The sequence below is a fragment of the Cervus elaphus genome, chromosome 28 (assembly GCF_910594005.1).
Source record: "Cervus elaphus chromosome 28, mCerEla1.1, whole genome shotgun sequence".
Classification (NCBI taxonomy): Eukaryota; Metazoa; Chordata; class Mammalia; order Artiodactyla; family Cervidae; genus Cervus; species Cervus elaphus.
Genome location: NC_057842.1, coordinates 16,652,082 through 16,672,836, shown reverse-complemented (window position 1 = coordinate 16,672,836; position 20,755 = coordinate 16,652,082). Strand labels below are relative to the sequence as shown.

Below are 20,755 nucleotides of genomic sequence, written 5' to 3'. Positions count from 1 at the left end.
TTGAATCTATTTGTCACTTCTACCGTATAATTGTAAGGTATTTGATTTAGGTCATCCCTGAATGGTCTAGTGGTTTTCCCTACTTTCTTCAGTTTAAGTCTGAATTTGGCAATAAGGAGTTCTTGATCTGAACCACAGTCAGCTCCTGGTCTTGTTTTTGCTGACTGTATAGAGCTTCTCCATCTTTGGCTGCAAAGAATATAATCAATCTGATTTCGGTATTGACCATCTGGTGATGTCCATGTGTAGAGTCTTCTCATGTGTTGCTAGAAGAGGGTGTTTTGCTATAATCAGTGCTTTCTCTTGGCAAAACTCTGTTAGCCTTTGCCCTGCTTCATTTTGTACTCCAAGACCAAATTTGCCTGTTACTCCAGATATCTCTTGACTTCCTAGTTTTGCATTCCAGTCCCCTATGAAGAAAAGGACATTTTGGGGGGTGTTAGTTCTAGAAGGTCTTGTAGGTTTTCATAGAACCATTTAACTTCAGCTTCTTCACCATTACTGGTTGGGGCATAGACTTGGATTACTGTGATATTGAATGGTTTGCCTTGGAAACAGAGATCATTCTGTCATTTTTGAGATTGCACCCAAGTACTGCATTTCAGACTCTTGTTGACTATGAGGGCTACTCCATTTCTTTTAAGGGATTCTTTCCCACAGTAGTAGATGCAATGGTCATCTGAAGTTATTTTTAGTATTTTGATAAATTTCCATATTGTTTTCCACAGCAGCTGCGTCAATTTACGTTCCCACCAACAGTGTACAAGGGTTTCCTTTTCTCCACATCCTCTCCAACATTGGTTATTTGTGTTCTTTTTGATGACAGCCATTCTGACAGATGTGAGGTGACATCTCATTGTGGTTTTGATTTGCGTTTCCCTGATGATTAGTGATGTTGAACTTCTTTTAATATGCTTGTTAGCCATCTGCATTTGCTCTTTGGAAAAATGTCTGTTCAGTTCTTCTGCCTATTTTTTAATCAGATTCTTTATTTTTTTATGGTGACTTGTATGAGGTATGTATATATGTTGGGTATCAGCCCCTTGTCAGTCATATCATTTGCAAATATATTCTCCCATTCAGGACTGTTTTTGTTTGGTTGATGGTTTCCTTTGCTGTGAAAAAGCTTTTGTGTTTAATTAGATCCTGTTTATTTATTTTTGCTTTTATTTACTTTAGGAGATAGATTCAAAAAATATTGCTACAATTTATGTCAAAGAGCATTCTCCCTTTGCTTTCCTCTAGGAATTTTATGCTTTTCAGTCTTACATTTAAATATTTAACATTTAAATATTTTACATTTTAATTTTTACATTTAAATATTTAAATGTAATTTAAATGTAAATATTAAATATATTTTATATTTTATTTTTATATTTTATAGATATTTTATTATATATATCATTTATATTTTAATTTTATATTAAATAAATATTAAATGTAAATATTTAAATTTAAATATTTTACATTAATATTTTAATATTTACATTTAAATATTTTTATTTTTGTGTATGGAGTAGAAAATGTTCCAATTTTTTCTTTTACATGTAGCTGTCCAGTTTTCCCAGCACTATTTATTGAAGTATCTGTCTTTTCTCCATTGTGCAGACTATCTTTTCTCTTTTATCATAGAGTAATTAACCATAAGTGTGTGGGTTTATTTTTGGGCTTTCTATTCTGTCCCACCGATCTATGAGTCTGTTTTTGTACCAGAACCATACTGAGTTTTTATTACTATAGCTTTATAGTATAGTCGGAAGTCAGGAAGCGTATTCCTCCAGCTGTTTCTCTTTCTCGATTGTTTTGGCTGTTCGAGGTCTTTTATTTTTCCATACAAACTATTAAATTATTTGTCCTAGTTCTGTGCAGAATGCCGTTGTTGTTCTGACAGAGATTGCATTGAACTGGTACGTTGGTTTGGGTAGTATGGTCATTTTAACAATATTAATTCTTCCAGTCCAAGAACGTGGTATATAGAAGTCTCCTTTTTAATAAATTGTTAAGACGTTACCACTTTACCCACTGACGTTTTCTTTCCTCGGGAGATCTAGTATTGGTTTTTTGCTTTTATTTTTTTTTCTTTACTAAGTCTTTAGGACAGGATATTTTATAACTGTTTTGCTTCTCTTCTACCTTTTTGAAAGAGTATACAATTTTGCAGTCTTATGAAGCAAATAAGGGCTTTGGCTTGAATATTTAGTTGCTCTAACTTAGAACATGTGTTTCATGCAGCTTTTTCTAAACCAATTTGTTGTTTCTTACATTTGACAGGAAAACATTTTTTTGTGAAGTTGCACATAGAAGATACTCAAATGTTATTGATTGACCTTACCCTTCCTATAGTCTAGAAGATTTTGTACATTTGACAACGAATACATTTTTGTTCTGTGCTTTTGTGCTTCAACTGGTATTTTAAAAAGCTGTTTGAGCTATTATTACTTATTTAATGATACATTCTCTATATAAGATTCAAGATATCATTGATTATTCCTTCAGAAATTCCCTTACTCAAATATCTTAAAGAATTTGCTCTCAATATATTGGCTGGGCAGATGATCTGAACAGCTAAAAAATTTCCTTTCCAGTATATTTTCATCCATAAGCAGTGGCATTTTAGAAGAATGTGGAGCTCTGCTGAGAACTTTTATAATGTGCTTTGCCAACATTTAAGTATAATGAAGCCAATAGAGTGTGTGAGATTGCATGATTGACAGGTCACCTCTGATAATAGCAAAAGATAATTTCTCATCTAGAACATCAGAAAAAGCTGTTTTGTACTTTATTAAGGTCTTGCCTTCAACTTTTGTTGTCCGTTATGGTAGCCACCAACACTTGTGGTTATTAAATTTTAATTTAGATTAATTGAATTAAAAATTCATTTCCTCAGTCATACTAGCCATATTGCAAAGGCTTAATAGGGCTACTCTTTACCAAATTGGGCAGTGTAGATATAGAACATTTCTGTCACCATAAGAAGTTCTATTAGACAGGGCTATCTTAAAATCTTGAAGGATTTTTTTAATGTGTGCCACAGCTAATTGGATAGTTTCTCCTAGAAACATTTAAAAATTCATCATTAATTTGAATGTTTTATAAATGAAGGGTTTTCCCCCTAAAATATAACTTATAATGTGGAAATATTGTAAATTGATCTCATAATTCTCATTCAGAGAAAAGAAAGCTGTTGTTTTATACCAGTTTACAAATGAACACTAACATTTACATATCATATTCTTCTTTCCAAATTTCTGACTCTGTGGGCTTCATATTCGTGTAATAAATAGCTATTGAGATCCTGCTACATGTCAAGCTTATATGTTTGGCCTACAACTGGTCTTTCCCCCCAACCCAGCTTTATTAAGATATAATGGACATTATGTATGTTTAAGATATACACCTTGATGATTTGATATACTTAATTACAAAATTGGAGAAAGGAACAGCAACCCACTGCAGTATTCTTGCCTGGAGAATTCCAGAGGAACCTGGCGGGCTACCGTCTATGGCGTCGCAGAGTCGGACACGACTGAGCAGCAAATACACACATGCACGTGTTACAAAGTGGTGCCCACAGTGGGGTTAGTTAACACCTCCATCATCTCAGCTGATCACCATTTCTTTTTGTGGTGAGAACATTTAAGATCTACTTCCTTAGCAGCTTTCAAGTACATGATAGAGTAGTGTTAGCTATCGTCACCATGCTGTACTTTAGACCGTAGCAGTTGCTCATCTTGTAACTGGAAGATGAGTTTCCCCCTCTCTCCAGCCCCTGGCCACCACCATTTTATTCTGTTTCCATGAGTTTTGACTTTTTAATTAATTAATTTATTTATTTAGTTTTTGACTGCACTGGGTCTTTGTTGTGGCACGCGGGCTTTCTCTGGTTGTGGCAAACGGGGGCTACTCTTCGTTGCCGTGTACAGGCTTCTCGTTGTGGTGGCTTCCCTTGTGTCAGGGCTTGGTCTCTATTCCACATGTAAGCTATACAGTATTTGTCTTTCTCTGTATTACTTATTTCACTTAGCATAATGCCCTCAGGGTCCACATGCGTTGTCACAAATACCAGGATTTCCTTGTCTAAAGCTAACTGTCTAAGTCAGTATTTTCCAAGGGTTCCCAGACCACGGCCAAGAAAGGCTGAAGTTGGTTGACAAGTTACTTCAGGGTTCACAGCTGGGACCAAGATCCTTTTGTCTTTTACCCAATGCACAGGCATGCCAAACCCTTACCGGGTCCCTCGGCATATGTTTGTAGATCCCACTGCCCTCGGAAAAGCACTTTTGTCTGTGGATGGAGACCAAATTGTTGTTGGGGGTGGGGAACAGTGGATACCAATAAGGGGCATATTATTTGGCCATCTTGCTGACATCACTCTCCACGTATAGCTGGTCATGGTTGAATGATTCTCCAAAAAAATTAGATTATAGAAAATTCAATTCTTAGACTGTGAAAATATTCTAGTATGGCTCAGTTTGCTTCAATTTTCCTTCATTTATATTAATATAAGCAAGATTATGCCTAAATACTGGTGAAAAGCTACAGAAGGTATTATCGGAGCCCTATATTCTTCTAAAGCATCACCGTCAGTAAGTGTAAATACATAATCGTAAGCATGTCTTAAAATTATTACATATTTTACATCAGATATATTTAAGTTATTTAGATCAGATACATTTAGGCTCATATTTTTCAACACAGGAGTATGATTTCATTTCTTTTGTGAGTTTCAAAGCCATGTAAAAAGAACTATATTCCAAGTTCCTTTAAATGCTAAATTCTCTAAACTGGTTTTTTCCTTCCTCTTTGTCCTAAGATTTTCAAGCAAGGGGTGATAGAGCTCAGTGCAGCAGGGGGGAGGTTGCAGAATTCTTTACTACAACTTCTGCTGTGTTATGCTCAATCGTTTCCAACTCTTTGCAACCCTGTGGACTGTAGCCCGCCAGGCTCCTCTGTCCATGGGATTCCCCAGGCAAGAATGCTGAATAGCTTGCCATTTCCTTCTTCAGGGGATCTTCTTAACCCAGTAATAGAACCGGAGTCTCTTGAATCTCCTACATTGGCAGGTAGATTCTTTACCTCTAGCGCCACCCGGGGAAGCCCCCGTTATTACAACAGTGGATCCCAAAGTGTGCTACACTTTGAAATCATCCATGGATGTTTCAAAAATATGGCCACCTACCTCCTACCCATCTCCCACCCACCTCCCAACCTGATTTAATTGGTCTCAGTTGTGATTTTGGCTCTGGGGATTTTTAGCTCTCCTGGTGATTCCAATGTGCAGCAAAGTTTGAGAACCACTGCAGTGTAGAATCACCAGGGAAGCCTTTTAAAATATACACGTTGGCCCTCCACTCAGAAGTTTGACTTTGGTTTTGAATCAGCAAGTCTGGGGTAGAACACAGCCAACTGTAATTTTGAAGTGCCAAAGGTGATTCTGAAGTGTAGCTGGAATCAAGAACCACTGCTATATAAGAATAATTGTCTCCTCTCTTTCTCTTCCCACACGTCCCCTACATCTTTGATACCTGGGGGGAATCAAAAGAGCACATCTACCAAATCAGATCAAAAGTCCCTAGAAAAAAAGGCCCTAAGGTTAATACTGGTTCTTCCCCTTTTTGAAATAATAGCGCACCCTAGGGGCGGAAACATAGATTGCTCCAGCTTTTGAAGAAGACAGAGCAGAGTCTCAGTATACAGGAAACCTAAGGCACTGATTTCTCAGGCCAGTGGTCTCCAGGCTTTACTTAATCATGTGTCAGTTACCTGGTGGTCCAGTGGCTAAGACTCTGTACTCCCAATGCAGGAGGCCCAGGTTTGATCCCTGCTCAGGGAGCTGGATGCCACATTGCCACAACCGAAGATCCCAAGTGCCACAACCAAGACCTGGTGCAGCCAAGTAAATCAATACGTTTTTAAAAAATACAGTGTGGGGGACAACAGTCTGGACATATGCATATTTTTATGGTTATCTACATGCATTTCTGTACTTTCATACATTATAAAATTTACATAAAGACAGACTCTTTAAAGGATGGGTAAGATGAAATAAACAATATATACATAAATTAAAATTTTAATAGAAAAAGCTTTTTGTCACTTAAAAATTAATAATAATACATTGTTTAATTGGGAATAGTGTGTTTGAATACGGAGTATTGATGAGCCTGCCATTATTTTGTTTGGTGTGGTAGCTGACAAAGGGCTCATGAAGAAAAGTGTGAACTCTACTATTTTCTTAGCATTCACTCGTGCTTACGTCATTAGACTTCTGTTTACCTTCTCAGATGAATCTTTTGAAGACTTTTTTTTTTGTCTGCGTTGGGTCTTCCTTGGTGCATGTGGACTTTCTCCAGTTGGGCCAGCAGGGGCTGCTCTCTAGGTGTGGTGCACGTCTGCGCTGGGTCTTCCTTGGTGCGTGTGGACTTTCTCCAGTTGGGCCAGCAGGGGCTGCTCTCTAGGTGTGGTGCACAGGCTTCTCATTGCGGTGGCCTCTCTCGTTGCAGAGCATGAGCTCTAGGTGTGTGGGCTCAGTAGTTGTGGCAAGTGGGCTTAGCCGCCCTGCAGCCTGCAGAATCTTCCCTGACCAGCGATCAAACCCGGGTCCCTGGATTGGCAGGCAGCAGCTTAACCACTAAACCACCAGGGAAGCCCTTGTTAATTCTGTAGATCTGTTTTCATTAAAACTGGCTAATGAAACCCATAAATCCATTTTGAGAGGCAGGTATAAACCAAAGTGTGCTGTGATACTACACCGAGGGCAGACCAATAAGTAAGGACACCGTTGAACCCCTTTTGATTGGGGAAATCAGACAATATGTGATTATCTGACATATTCCAGAGCCACCCTATTCGCTAAATATGAATAGAGCTTAATTTCTTGTTTTAAAATGAGTATAGTGAGTATGGATAGGTCTAGTATGCCTTTCCACGCTGTGGAAGATCATCTTGCTACCCCTGGGATGTTTATACCCTGCTTTGAAGACCATTACTCCAGATGGCTACATAAAAAACCTTTTATTGTGCAGTTCTTATAAATCACTATAATTGAATAAAGATTGGAGAATTAAATATGAATTCTAATAGGACTTCCAGTCTCTTACCTTGGCCCTTATGTCAGCCTCTGAATTAGATTATTATTAAACTGTCCTCTATTTTTAAGGTGGAGAAATTAATACTTCAGGGGACTTCTGACACTTATAAGGCATTTTTAGTTTGACCTTTGAGCTCTAAGACTACATTTCTGTTTTTTTCTTCTAATCTGAATCATGGAGTTTCTATTGCTATTTAATATTTTTAAAGAGTTGTTTCAGAAATCTAAGATTTACTAGCCAAGATTGACAGTGTATTCTAGATGAAACTTTAGCTGATGAGATTCAGATTTAAACATAGCTGTGCTGTGCTGTACTTAGACCCCATGGACTGTAGCCCGCCAGGCTCCTCTGCCTATGGGGATTCTCCAGGCAAGAGTACTGGAGTGGATTGCCATGCCCTTCTCCAAGGGATCTTCCTGACCCAGGGATCAAACCCAGATCTCCTGCACTGCATGCAGATTCTTTACCATCTGATCCACCAGGGAAGCCCAAGAATACTGGAGTGATAACCTATCCCTTCTCTGGGGGATCTTCCCAACCCAAGGATCAAACCGGGGTCTCTTGCATTGCAGGCAGATTCTTTACCAGCTGAGCTACCAGGGAAGCCCAAACGTAGCTGTAGCTTATCCCAATTACACCTGGTGTTTGTTTGTTTTCTAGCTCTCTTCACAGAAGTCAGTGCCATGGATACCCATGCTGAAATCACTGCCACTTTGGGCTATTGTAGTTGCACATTTTTCTTACAACTGGACTTTTTATACTTTATTGACCTTATTGCCTACTTACATGAAGGAAGTCCTAAGGTTCAATATTCAAGAGGTAAGAAAAAAATAAGCATCTACTTCTTATAGAGAATATACAGAATTTGTTCCTGTCTATGTGAAACTCAGTTATTTTGCATCTTCCGTTTTACTCTGGTATACTAAATTCTAGAGACTTCTCTTTTTAGCTTTGCTTCTTCCTTTCCTCTATGTGTGTTAACTCTTGATTCAGCGTGTCTTGGCTAGTATCCCCTTTAACTGTGAAGGTCTTACTAGTGCCCAGTAACATGCCAGGATCTCAGGTGACAAATACAGGTGGTACTGTGTGTGTGTGCGTGTGTGTGTATGTTAGTCACTCAGTCGTGTCTGACTCTTTATGACCCCATGGACTGTAGCCCACCAGGCTCCTCTGTCCATGGAATTCTCCAGGTAAGAATACTGGAGTGGGTAGCCATTCCCTTCTCCAGGGGGTCTTCCTGACCCAGGGATCGAACCCTGGTCTCCTGCATTGCAGGCAGATTCTTTGCCGTCTGAGTCACCAGGGTAGCCCTGCAGGTGATAGAGTATTCGCTTCTAAAAGGGATGGTGGCAGGACTCTGCTGGCAGCCGACTGGGGTGTGGGAAGACACAAGATTATTGTACAGAGGGTGCTCTGTAGTGCTCTCCAGGCATTGGCAGAGCTATAGTTGTAAAGCTGTCTAAGTCAGACCTCCCGAAAACTGTCAGTTCCTTCTGATCTCATCAAATGGAGACAATTCCTATTATCTCTATGTTGATGGATTTTGTCTCTAAAGAAATTGAAGAAAAACATAAATAGAAAGAGGCATAGTTTGTAAGAAAACTTGGTAGTGTTTTTTGTCTTCATATGAAGAATGAATCAAAGGCATAAATGTTGGGAGATAAAATGATAAAACTCTTAGAAGTGTACATCTTTGTGACCTGGCACTGGACAACAGCTTCTCACATATGACCCCAAAAGCACACATGACCAAAAGAAAAAACTGGTAAGTTGGGCTTCATCAGAATTGAAAGCTTTTGTGCCTCAAAGGATATTATCAAAAATGAAAGCCCACTGAATGGGAGAAAATATTTGCAAATCATATGCTTGATAAGGATTAAGTATTCCAAATATGTAAAAAATTTGTACAACTCAATAATAAAAAGATAAGTAATCCAATTTTTTAAATGGGCAAAGGATTTAAATAGACATTTCTATAAAGAAAATATGCAAATAACCAATAAGCCCATTACACTATTACTCAATACAGAAATGGAACTCAAAACCATAATGAGACACCACTTCATGCCTATTAGAATAAAAAAAATAAAATAAAACAGAAAATAACAAGTGTTGGTAAGGATGCAGAGGAAACAGATTCCTCATACATTGCTGGTAGGATGTAAAGTGTAGCTGCCATGGAAAACAGTTTGGCAGTTCATCTGAAAGTTAAACGTAAAGTTATTATGACCCACTAATTCCATTCCTGAGTCTATACCCAAGAGAACTGAAAACATATGTGCACGCAAAAACATGTACATGTACACAAAAGCTTATAACATCATTATTCATAATAACCAAGAGGTAGAAACAACCCAAATGGTATCAGCTGATGAACAGATAAATAAAATATGGTATATTCCCCCATTCCCCCAAGAACTGTTACTGAGCCAGAGGGGAAGCCCTGGAAGAAAAAGCAGCAGCCTGGGTGGTGAATGTAAAGACAGTAAGGTTGACGGCAAAGCTGCAGTGGTTACATGGACCTAACGCTATCAACACTGTTAAAGTGAACCTTTCAGTCACCTCACTTCCAAAGCACACTGAAGACGTTGGCCACGTGGACCAAACCTTAAACTTCACCTAGACAGCTAAGCTGTGAAGAACTCTTCCAGCTACTTTTGAAAATCAAAATCCATTATACTGAAATATATCCACCAATTGCATTAACAGAAGTTAAACTGAACTGAGGCTTTACCCATAGCTTGGGATGGATTTGTTGCAAGCAACCTCATTTTTCCTAAGCTCTCTGTTAACAGAGCTTGACTGTAGTCTCCTACCGTAGTGACAAATTGCATGCAAATTTAAGGATCAATCCACTTGATGCTTCTTTTTTGAAATTTTCCCAGGAGAACTATAAAAAGAATGCAGTATCAATAGTTGACTGGTAATTAGTATATGTACTCAATTGCCTTCATTTACTTTTCATTAATATTTTTTTAGTTCTGTACTGAGAGACTTTAGAATCTTAAAAAAAAATAGAATCTTTTTTCTTGACATTTTCATACCAAAACAACAAAAAAAAGGCATTTTCTTTTTGAATCAAAATTAAAATAAATGTGAATAGAGTTTGAAAATAATTCTCTTGTTATATAGAACCTCTTGTTTAATGGCTTTTTCCTTGAAAAATCAGCATACTACATTCATGAAACAGACTTTGTTCAAAATAAAGCTTGATTTGAGATACATTGTATTTAAAATTATAATCTCATTAATTAAAAAATTTAAAGATCTGATCATTTGCTTTATTATATAAGTTTAGTTTTGTTAGTTATAATCACTTGTACTTTTTCCTCATTTTTTCCTAATGTCCCTATTTTTCACAACTCAGTGAGGCTGAAGCTGTATCTGTTAGCCTATTTTGAATATTGCCATTTTGGAATCAATTTTTAAAATAAGTGAATACAAGGAACTATATCCTTGAACAGAATGCTTAATAACTATGGAAGATAGCCACGGACGTATATATGTGGTATAAATGTTGAAGATTTTAGCAGTTTTAGGTTGTCCGGGGAGTTTTTACCACTGGAATTTTAAGTGGAAAAATTCAGTAACTAGTGATTGTTGGTCTTAGCCCAGCAGAGGACAAGGCCAAGATCAGAAAATTCTCTTTTCTATTTGCTACAGTTATTCATGTGTAAGGTTCTGCCACAAACAACAATAGATGTGCTCCCACTCTGCAGAATTCTTTTTGTTTTTAGTATCTCTTATTTAATTAATTAATTTATTTATTTGGCTGAACTGGGTCTTAGTTGCAGCATGTGAACTGTTAGTTGTGGCATGTGGGATCTAGTTCCCTGACCAGTGATTGAACCCTGGGCCCCTTGCATTGGGAGCTGGAGTCTTAGCCACTGGACCACCAAGGAAGTCCCCCACTATGCAGAATTCTAAGTGGAAGAAATTTAAAGAGGAAATTACTCAATACCAGAAAAAAGCAAAAATATTCAGCCGTGGAAGTGGAACTGGAAGCATGCAACATCTGAAAATAGATCACAGACTGTGGAAAAATTTCAGTCTTTTCTTAAGCACACTTAAATTTAAAATATTAACAAATTTTGCTGATCTATTCCATTAATAATGCTTAGATAGAATTATTACCAGATTTATTAGATAGAATGTATTTATTCGATAGATGGGATTTATTTATTAGACAAATAGACTTTACTTATTAGATAAAATTATTACCAGGATGGGGTGGACATATATACCTATGGCCGATTCATGTTGAACCATCACACTATTGTAATTATCCTCCAGTTAAAATAAATTAATTTTTTAAAAAAATAAAAAATATTTCTCAAAAGCTTAAAGAGAGTTAATAGTAATAATAAAATCAACAACTGCAGCAACAGAGAAAAAAGAAACAAAAATCCGGAACCAACTACAGAACAAATCAAAATATAAGAAGAAGAATAATTGTTTTTCCTGGAAAAACAATTATTATTACCAGATTTTAATATCAGTGATAAAATATCTTTCTACCTTTTTGGTGTTTGTAAATCTCTAACAGGTGTACCCATCTCTCTCAGACTAAAAACTTTTCTTTTTTTAACTTTTTACTTTGTATTGGGGTATAACCAGTTAACAGACAATCTTGTGATAGTTGTAGGTGAACAGCGAAGGAATTCAGCCAAACATACATGTATCTACTCTCCCGCAAACTTCCCTTCTATCCAGACTGCCACATAACGTTGAGCAGAGTTCCCTGTGCGGTCCTTGTTGGTTATCCATTTTAACTACAGCAGCGTGTACACGGCCATCCCAAACTCCCTAACTGTCCCTTAACCCACCTTCCCCTCCCCCAGCAACCATAAGTTCATTCTCTAAGTCTGTGTCTGTTTCTGAAAAACCTTTGTTTTTATCAGAATTGGATCATTGAGGCTTGGCACCTTAATGTTGTGCTTAAAGGAAAAATGAACAGAAGAAAGAAATATTTTTTTTGAGTATGCTTTCTTCATTTTACAGAATGGGTGATTTCCTGAAAAGCAGTCACATCAAAACGAATAACACATTTCCATGAGACATTCTATTTCATGTCTCATGGTTTTTTCGTTTTGTTTAGGAAGTGTTGTAAAGGAAGAGGGGAAAAAATAGAGCTATCTCTAGCACCCACCACCTTTGTCCTCTGCTCAAAGCATGTGCGAGTGCTCCAGGCACTGTTTTTTTAAAACTGCATCTTCTTTATGTTGCGTACTTTAATTTCAGAACAAAATAAACAAAAAACCCCAACATTCAAACTGCATGTCAGACGTGGAAAGGGACAGAGCTTGAGGCCCTGTGTCCTGCCTTAGACAGAAGGACAGAAATCAAACCATTGGACATCAGCAGAGGGAGCTGGTGGGTCAGGGCCACTGGGGCCCCTGCCAGGGGAGCCACGGAGACCCGATACCGAGGGGACCAAGTCTGATGAGAAACTCCTCACCTACTTCTTCCATGCATCCCCGTCGCCCTGCACGGGGTCGGGGGGCACCAGCAGCCCTGGGCTCCTCTTCTGTCACTTCACCTTCATCAGTGCCCGGCACTGATGCAGTTGGAGTAGGTCTGGGCATCCTCAAGCAAGAAGCCCGAAGAGAGCAGTTTCTAACAGCATCTGGATGGCGCTCACTTTAAAATAATTCATTAAGCTGTACATTTGACTTATGTGATTTTCTCTGAATTTTATTTTATAATTAAAAAATGTTTTCAAAATAAATAAATTAAAACTGTCCCACGGGAGAAAGCCCTAGGCTAATAGGAAGACATCCTCTCTCACTGAAGCTAGAGCCCAAATCCCAAAATAGCATTCAAGATCACCCTAAGCAGACTAGACTATGGGGAGTCTAGTTCTAGACTCTGGTTCCCTGTGAGACAGGCTCTCTGGGACTGCATTGAGCTGAATACCATAATCCTAAAAAACAAACTTATTTACTATATTATATAAAAATTAGCAGAATACTGCTATGTATTTGCTTTCATGTGGTGGTAGGGGTATGTGTGTATGTGTGTGTGTATGTGTTATTTTGGTTCTTCTTCCCTCCATAATTAATCCTGGATCTTCTTATTCCTTCCAGAATGGGTTTTTATCTGCAGTCCCTTATTTAGGCTGTTGGTTATGTATGATCCTATCTGGTCAAGCTGCTGACAATTTAAGGGCAAGATGGAATTTTTCAACTCTATGGGTTCGAAGAGTTTTTAGCCTTATAGGTAGGTAAAAATGAATCATGTTGTTTTGGTTTACAATTATTTACTGTGTTTATGTTGAAAGGCAAAGTAAAAGTGATAATATTAGTTATTTGTTCACATATCAAAACAATATATTTTAATGCATGTAGTACAAGTCTGTATAAGATGGTTCTTTTTGAATGACGCATTTTGAGGATTAAGATTTATAATATCCTGTTATCTCTACCATACTCTTATAACTATTAAAAAAAACGGCTTGCTTTGCTGAGTATCTTCCCCAGAATTTTTATAAATCATTTTGTTTTCAACTCTAAGTTTGCAATGAAAATAAGAAAGTCGCCATCCCTTTTCTATTTTAAATTTCAATCAAAAATATATATTAGCATCATTATAGCAAATGAGGACCCATAAATCAAAGAACTCAGAGGAACCTTAAATAGTCATATGTTTCAGACTCTGATTTCAGAAAAGTGAATTTTAAAACGATATAAAACAACTAATAAGTTCCTTGGTTGCAGTATCAGCAAATACAACATTTCCATCATCACAGAGAGTTGCTGATGGCCCTGCTATAGGCTCAGGAAACACAGCAGCTGCTCATTACGTCCCTTCCTGTATTACTTTTATGTTACGCTTAACTGTCTGTAATAATCTCCACGTACCACTTTGAGTTGTCAAAACCTAGATGGAGTATTTTCCTAACCTTATCTAACAGAGTTTATTGTTTAGTTTACCTTCTTTGGTTATGTGAATTTTGAATCATATTCTGAATCAACTGTTGCCTCTCTCTGGAGCCATATGTTTTAGTCATTCTCTTGCTCTTTTCTCAAATATTATAGAACTTTAGCTGAGTCCTGGTCACATGTAAATTTAATAACATTGCATAAAGAGATTTTTTAACTTTTATAATAGTTGCATTAATCCTATATATTTTCCAGCACTTTTTAGTTCAGTTCAGTCGCTCAGTCAGTCGTGTCTGACTCTTTGCAACCCCATGGACTGCAGCATGCCAGGCCTCCCTGTCCATCACCAACTCCCGGAGCTTGCCCTAACTCATGTCCATTGAGTCGGTGATGCCATCCAACCATCTCATCCTCTGTTGTCCCCTTCTCCTCCCACCTTCAATCGTTCCCAGCATCAGGGTCTTTTCAAATGAGTCGGTTCTTCGCATCAGGTGGCCAAAGTATTGGAGTTTCAGCTTCAGCATCAGTCCTTCCAATGAATATTCAGGACTGATCTCCTTTATTTGTGAAACTATAATTGAAGCTGAGTTTTCCAGGCAGTACAATGTTTCTACAGTAGGTGGCAGTAATATCAAATCTCAGATTTATACTATATTAAAGAGCAAGCAAATACTAATGCTGGGGCTTCTTCTTTTTTTCTTTCTATAATGTTTTAACTCCAGGGATGATTGGACCTGCGGTATTCCTGGTTGCCGCAGGATTTATAGGTTGCGATTATTCCTTGGCTGTTGCATTCTTAACCATATCAACAACACTGGGAGGCTTTTGCTCTTCTGGATTTAGCATCAACCATCTGGACATTGCACCTTCGTGAGTACTGATTTGCACTATTTATAATAGCCAGGACATGGAAGCAACCTAGATGCCCATCAGCAGATGAATGGATAAGGAAGCTGTGGTACATATACACCATGGAATATTACTCAGCCATTCAAATGAATCAGTTCTAATGAGATGGATGAAACTGGAGCCCATTATACAGAGTGAAGTAAGCCAGAAAGATAAAGACCAATACAGTATACTAACACATACATATGGAATTTAGAAAGATGGTAACGATAACCCTAAATGCAAAACAGAAAAAGAGACACAGATGTACAGAACAGACTTTTGGACTCTATGGGAGAAGGTGAGGGTGGGATGTTTCGAGAGAACAGCATTGAAACATGTATATTATCTAGGGTGAAACAGATCACCAGCCCAGGCTGGATGCATGAGACAAGTGCTTAGGCCTGGTGCACTGGGAAGACCCAGAGGAATCGGGTGGAGAGGGAGGTGGGAGGGGGGATCGGGATGGGGAATACATGTAAATCCATGGCTGATTCACGTCAATGTATGACAAAAACCGCTACAGTATTGTAAAGTAATTAGCCTCCAACTAATAAAAATAAATGAAAAAAAAAAGATATAAAGAAAAAAAAAAGATTGGTTCAGATTAGCTTTAAGTTATTATTTAAATTACTAATCATTATTTAATCATTACTAATCATTAATTGTAGTGAATTATGCATAACATAAACTTTACTATCGATACCATTTTTTAAATATTTTAGAAGTTCTAATGTATTTTTACTTATTTATTTATTTTTGAACTTTTAGTTTTGTACTGGGATACAGCCAATTAAAAATGTCATGTAAGTTTCAGGCGAACAGCAAAGGGACTCAGCCAAACTTATACATGTATCCATTCTCCCCCAACGCCCCTCCTACCCAGGCTTCCAAATAACATTGAACAGAGTTCCTTGTGCTACAGAGTAGGTCCTTGTTGGTTATCCATTTTAAATATGGCAGAGTGTACATGTCCATCACAAATTTCCTAATTATCCCTTCATTAAGTGCATCCATTCACATTGTCGTGCAACCATCAACATGATCCATTCAAGAACTCTTTTTTTTTCTTATTTTTTAAAAATACTAATTTCTTTTCTTAGTCATGCTGGTTCTTCATTGCGCTCAGGCTTTGTTCTAGTTGATGAGAGCAAGTTCTGCGCTCTCGTTGCGTTGGCTTCGCTTGTGGATCAAGGGCGTTAGGGTACGGGCTGGCTCAGGAGTTGTGCACAGACGCTCAACTGCCCCGAGGCACATGGGTCCTCCTGGACCAGGAATCGAACCCACGTCTCCTGCACTAGCAGGCAGATTCTTTACCACAGAACCACCAGGGAAGCGCGTTCCAGAACTCTTTTTTTTATCTTCCCAAGCTGAAACCCTGGACCCATTAAACACTAACTCCCATTCTTCCTCCCTCACCCCTACCCCCTGGCAACTGCCCTTCTACTATTTTCTTGTGTCTATGAATTTGACTGCCCTAAGACTGACTTAAATCCTTAAACGAGGTTTCAGTTTACATAATAATTAAAGCCCGAAGTTGTTTTTAAATTTACACGTTTAACTATCATCACCTCTGTAAAAACATTACATACACCGCCCAGCTAGAATAGGACCTTGGTGAAGGCAGAGTTCTTCAGAGCCCAGCTAGATTAGGACCTCGGTGAAGGCAGAGTTCTTCAGGGTCTTAATGTTCTCAGGACTCACCATGGAGCTTGGCCCATGGCGAACATTTAGTTGGATGGATGAATGCCGAAGACCAGACCGAGTTGTTTGTCCAGTTATGATCTTACCTATTTGCAAATATATTTGTTTAGTACTTGATAGCATATAAACCATCTTCACAAACATTATTTTGTTTGATCCTTAAAGCATTCCTTTGAGAAAGGCATTCTTGACCTAGTTTATGACTGAGAAAACTCAGATTCAGAGAAGTCAAGTGACTCATCTTGTATCACCCAGCTAATAAATGATAGAGCCAAAACTTCCCCTAGGATCCTACTTTTAAGCCCAGAATTCTTTCAATAGCTATTTCTCTGGAAATATTCTTTGGACCACATTCTTTAGAGTTCTTTTGTGCCAGTTGACACAAGGTAGAGGGGACTGTGTGAATATTTTAACCCAGAGGATTTGGTGCACTTAATTTTTTTAAAATAATGAATATGAATTTATTTTTAGGGAAAAGACAAGTAGTCTCCTACCCCCTACCCCCAACTTTTCACACCTAGACTACCTCAGAATCTTCCTATTCCTATTAATCCTCAGTCTCCCATCCCTTCAATAAATACTTCTAGATAAGCACCAATAAACTGATGCTCATAGAACTTGCGTGGACCTTTTAAATCATTCTAATCCAGTCTCTTCTTTTGTATAAGAAGTTCAAGAAGGCGCCACAGGATCAGAGTCTATGTATGCCTGGCTCCAGGCAGAGTCCTGTCTGCTATTCCACAATGCTTTCTACTGGGACTCATTCTCAGCCTCCGGTCCATTTTCTTTCCTCCCCATCCATATGAATCCTTCCCAGCTCACATCCCAGTTCTTCATTAAGCCTTTCCAGACACTTGTGCTTTTTTTCTCTTCCTTTTCTCCGTTTATAATTTTATGCTGGATACCATAGCTTAATTTGTAATTACTTCTGAATGTAACTCTTCTCTTCCTTCTCTCCCCAATCTGCTTGGGAGCTTCCTCAGACTGAGACATCTTATATATCCATATCACAACTTCTGCACAAGGAGAAGCACCCCCAGTCCATACTTGTTGAGTGGTTGATTTATATGATCATACTAAAAAAAAATAGGAGCTTCCATCTGCATACCCTTAACAGTGGGGAACCAAGGAAAGAAAATGAATAACACTTGGGTATTGGGCCAAGAAACGATTTGAAACAAAAGAGAGCCAAGGAAAAGCTCTGGTGCTGTCAGCTCTGCGAGTTCAGGGCCCAAGTCTGTCCTGTTAACCCCCGGCCTGGTACTGTGCAGGGCCATCGGCAGTGCTGTCAATCAATTATATGCATGGAAGAAGGAAAATAGATTTTCTTTTTTTGTTATTTTATTTTATTTATTTTTGGCTGTGCTGGGTCTTTGTTGCCATGTGGGCTTTCCTCGAGTTGTGGCGAGCGGGGTCTACTCTAGTTGCAATGTGCAGGCTTCTCGTGATGGATTCTCTTGCTGTGGAACAAAGCTCTTGGGCACATGGGCTTCAGTAGTTGCAGCTCCTGGGCTTTACAGCACAGGAATAATAGTTGGGGTGCACAGCCTTAGTTGCTCCCCAGTATTGGGATCTTCCAGGACCAGGGATCAAACCGGCGTCTCCTGCGTCGGCAGGCAGATTCTTTACCACTGAGCCACCAGGGAAGCCTGGAAAATAAATTTTCACATTCAGTATCATGTCAAAATTCTTTCTAAAAAACTATTTGTGTATTGACCTTACTGTGTGTCAGTCAACACTTTGCTTTAATGCTCTTTCTTATGAGAAACAGGGGAAGAGTTTTGTGAACTTTACAAGCTAGAAAATGTTAAGTATACATATTGTTGAGTTTAGAACTAAAGGAGTTTTAGAATTCCCCAGTGGTCCAGTGGTTAAGGCTCCTCACTTCTAGTGCAGGGTGCACAAGTTCAGTCCCTGGTAAGGGAACTAATAATAAGATCCAACATGCCATGCAGCACAACCAAAAAAAAACTTTTTTAATTAAAAAAAAAAACTAAAGGAGCTTAACATAGTGAGAAAAGAGAAGAAGAATACTTGAAAAGTAAATTAACCTCAAGAAAACCTTGTTAAATATAGTGACAGTTTGAAAGATCAGATATAAACATAACAAATAAGAGCCTGCTGCCGTGGAAGGAGTGAAGGTGTAAGAAGCCATTTCAGCAGGAGGGCCTATTCGGGAGCCCGAAAGCCTAAACACCTCTCTGCCCGGGGCTTCAAGCGGACATGGTATTTACGAAGTAGACTAAGTCTCGTTACAGAAAAGGATTCAAGGAGTAGCAATAATTAAAGGACTGAAATACGTTCCCGTATGCGATTGATTAGAAAAGGAATCTGGAAAGGATTTCCCTGGAAGTAAGTTAAACGAGTGACATTGGTTTTATAAACAGTGTAGACACTACAATGTATAGTCTATACATGTAGTATATACAGTGTATAGTTCGTACATGCAGTGTATAGTTCATACATGCAGTGTATATACAGTGCATAGTTCGTACATACAGTGTATACAGAGTATAGTTTTATCATAGAAAGTTAGAACTAGGAAAGATTTAGAGTATTCTTATCTATGCAGACTGCAGTCCGTGGACCATTGGCATCATTACATGAGAGCTTGTGCAAAATGCAGATTCTCAGGCATCTCTCCAGACTTAGTGAACCAGAATCTGCATCTTTCGATCCTCAGGGATCTAAAGGATCCTGTATATCCCTTGTCCTTTCAAGCATGAGTCCCAGGGCTGGCCCAGTCCTCTAGTGCAAACAACAAATGTCTGTATAATATCAGTTGTACATTCAACCCTCCACATGGCAGTATAGAAAATAAAACCCAGCTCCTGCTCACAAGGCAATCAGTCTAGTTCGGGAAAGAACAATAAAAAATAATTGTAATAAGTTATGATGACAATTCATTCTTTCAACAAATACTTAAAACATGCCTACCTACCAAGTGTCAGCCAAAACAGCCCAGCCCTGGCCCATGGAACTCTTAGTCTAGGGTGGTAGATGTGAAAGAAACGAATAAAAACTAACTTTTTGAAGAGAAAGTAAGAGAATATAATGGGGGTATAAGGCAGATCAGGGAGCAGGGGAAGGTCTCTCTGAGGAAGTGATACTTGTGTAAGCTAAAGCCTCAAGGAAAGGCAAGAAGTTGGGCAAAACGGAAGTAGTGTTCTTGACAGAAGAATTTACATGACAGGAAGAGGAAATTGGTGTGTGTCTCAGTCTGCTTGGGCTGCCGGAATAAAACACACAGACTCAGTACCTTAAACAACAAATTTCCTCACAGTTCTAGAGGCTAGAATCCCCATATTAAGGTGCCGACACCTTGGTTTCTGGTGAGGACACTGCCTGGTTTGCAGAAGGGTTAGCTCCTTGCTCTGTGCTTGCACGGCCTTTTCCTGGGTACGTGTGAATGGGTGTGTGCAGAGAGGGAGCTCTGACATCTCTCACTCTTCTTATAAGGGCATCAGCCTTGTCAGATTAGAGTCCCACCCCTTATGATCTCATTTAACCTCTATCACTTCCTAAAGAGCCTGTCTCCAAATGCAGTCACATTGAGGGTCAAGACTTCAACATATGAATTTTGGAAGCACATACACATTCAGTCCAAAACTCTATATTTCACTTAACTGAGAGGTCACTTGTGGCTGAGATGCAGGGAAGAAAGCCACTGGTGAGTGAGTAGGGGCATGTAGTAAGTATTTTAAATTGTATCCAAAGCAAATAGGAAGTGACCTTCTCTGGTCACTTTTAAGGTCACTCTTGTGTGAACAAATACAAGCAGAGAAAACCAATTAGGAGGCTATTGCAGTAACCCAGATAGGAGGTGGTGATGGCCTGGAATGGAGATAGGAGATGTAAAGAGGTAGATAGAGTTGAGATCTTTGTAAATACAATAGAAGTGACTTGACAATAGATGAGACCTGAAGAGTAAAGAAGATACCCATGAAAAAAAAGAAGAAGATACCCATGATGATGCGCGCACGCTCAGTCGCTTCAGTCGTGTCCAACTCTTTGTGACCCTGTGGACTGTAGCCTGCCAGGCTCCTCTGTCCATGGAATTCTCCAGGCAGGAATACCACTGGAGTGGGTTGCAATGCCTGCCTCCAGGGGATATTCCCAACCCAGGGATAGAACTCACTTCTGCATCTGCTGCACTGGCAGGCAGATAGATTCTTTACCCACTGAACCACC

The 20,755-nt window shown here is 38.8% G+C and overlaps 1 protein-coding gene across 6 annotated transcripts in view; it reads left to right on the top strand.

Moving 5' to 3' along the window:
- SLC17A5 (solute carrier family 17 member 5) overlaps positions 1–20,755 on the top strand; it is a 71,275-nt gene that overhangs the window by 32,481 nt on the left and 18,039 nt on the right. For 4 of the 6 annotated variants that reach the window (XM_043890025.1, XM_043890020.1, XM_043890019.1 and 1 more), the window contains 3 exons: positions 7,752–7,910; positions 13,178–13,310; positions 14,695–14,842. In XM_043890025.1, coding sequence (XP_043745960.1) covers positions 7,752–7,910; positions 13,178–13,310; positions 14,695–14,842 — 440 coding nt within the window. The remainder of the gene's footprint in view (positions 1–7,751; positions 7,911–13,177; positions 13,311–14,694; positions 14,843–20,755) is intronic. The other 2 variants (XM_043890024.1, XM_043890023.1) reach the window with 1 other exon arrangement.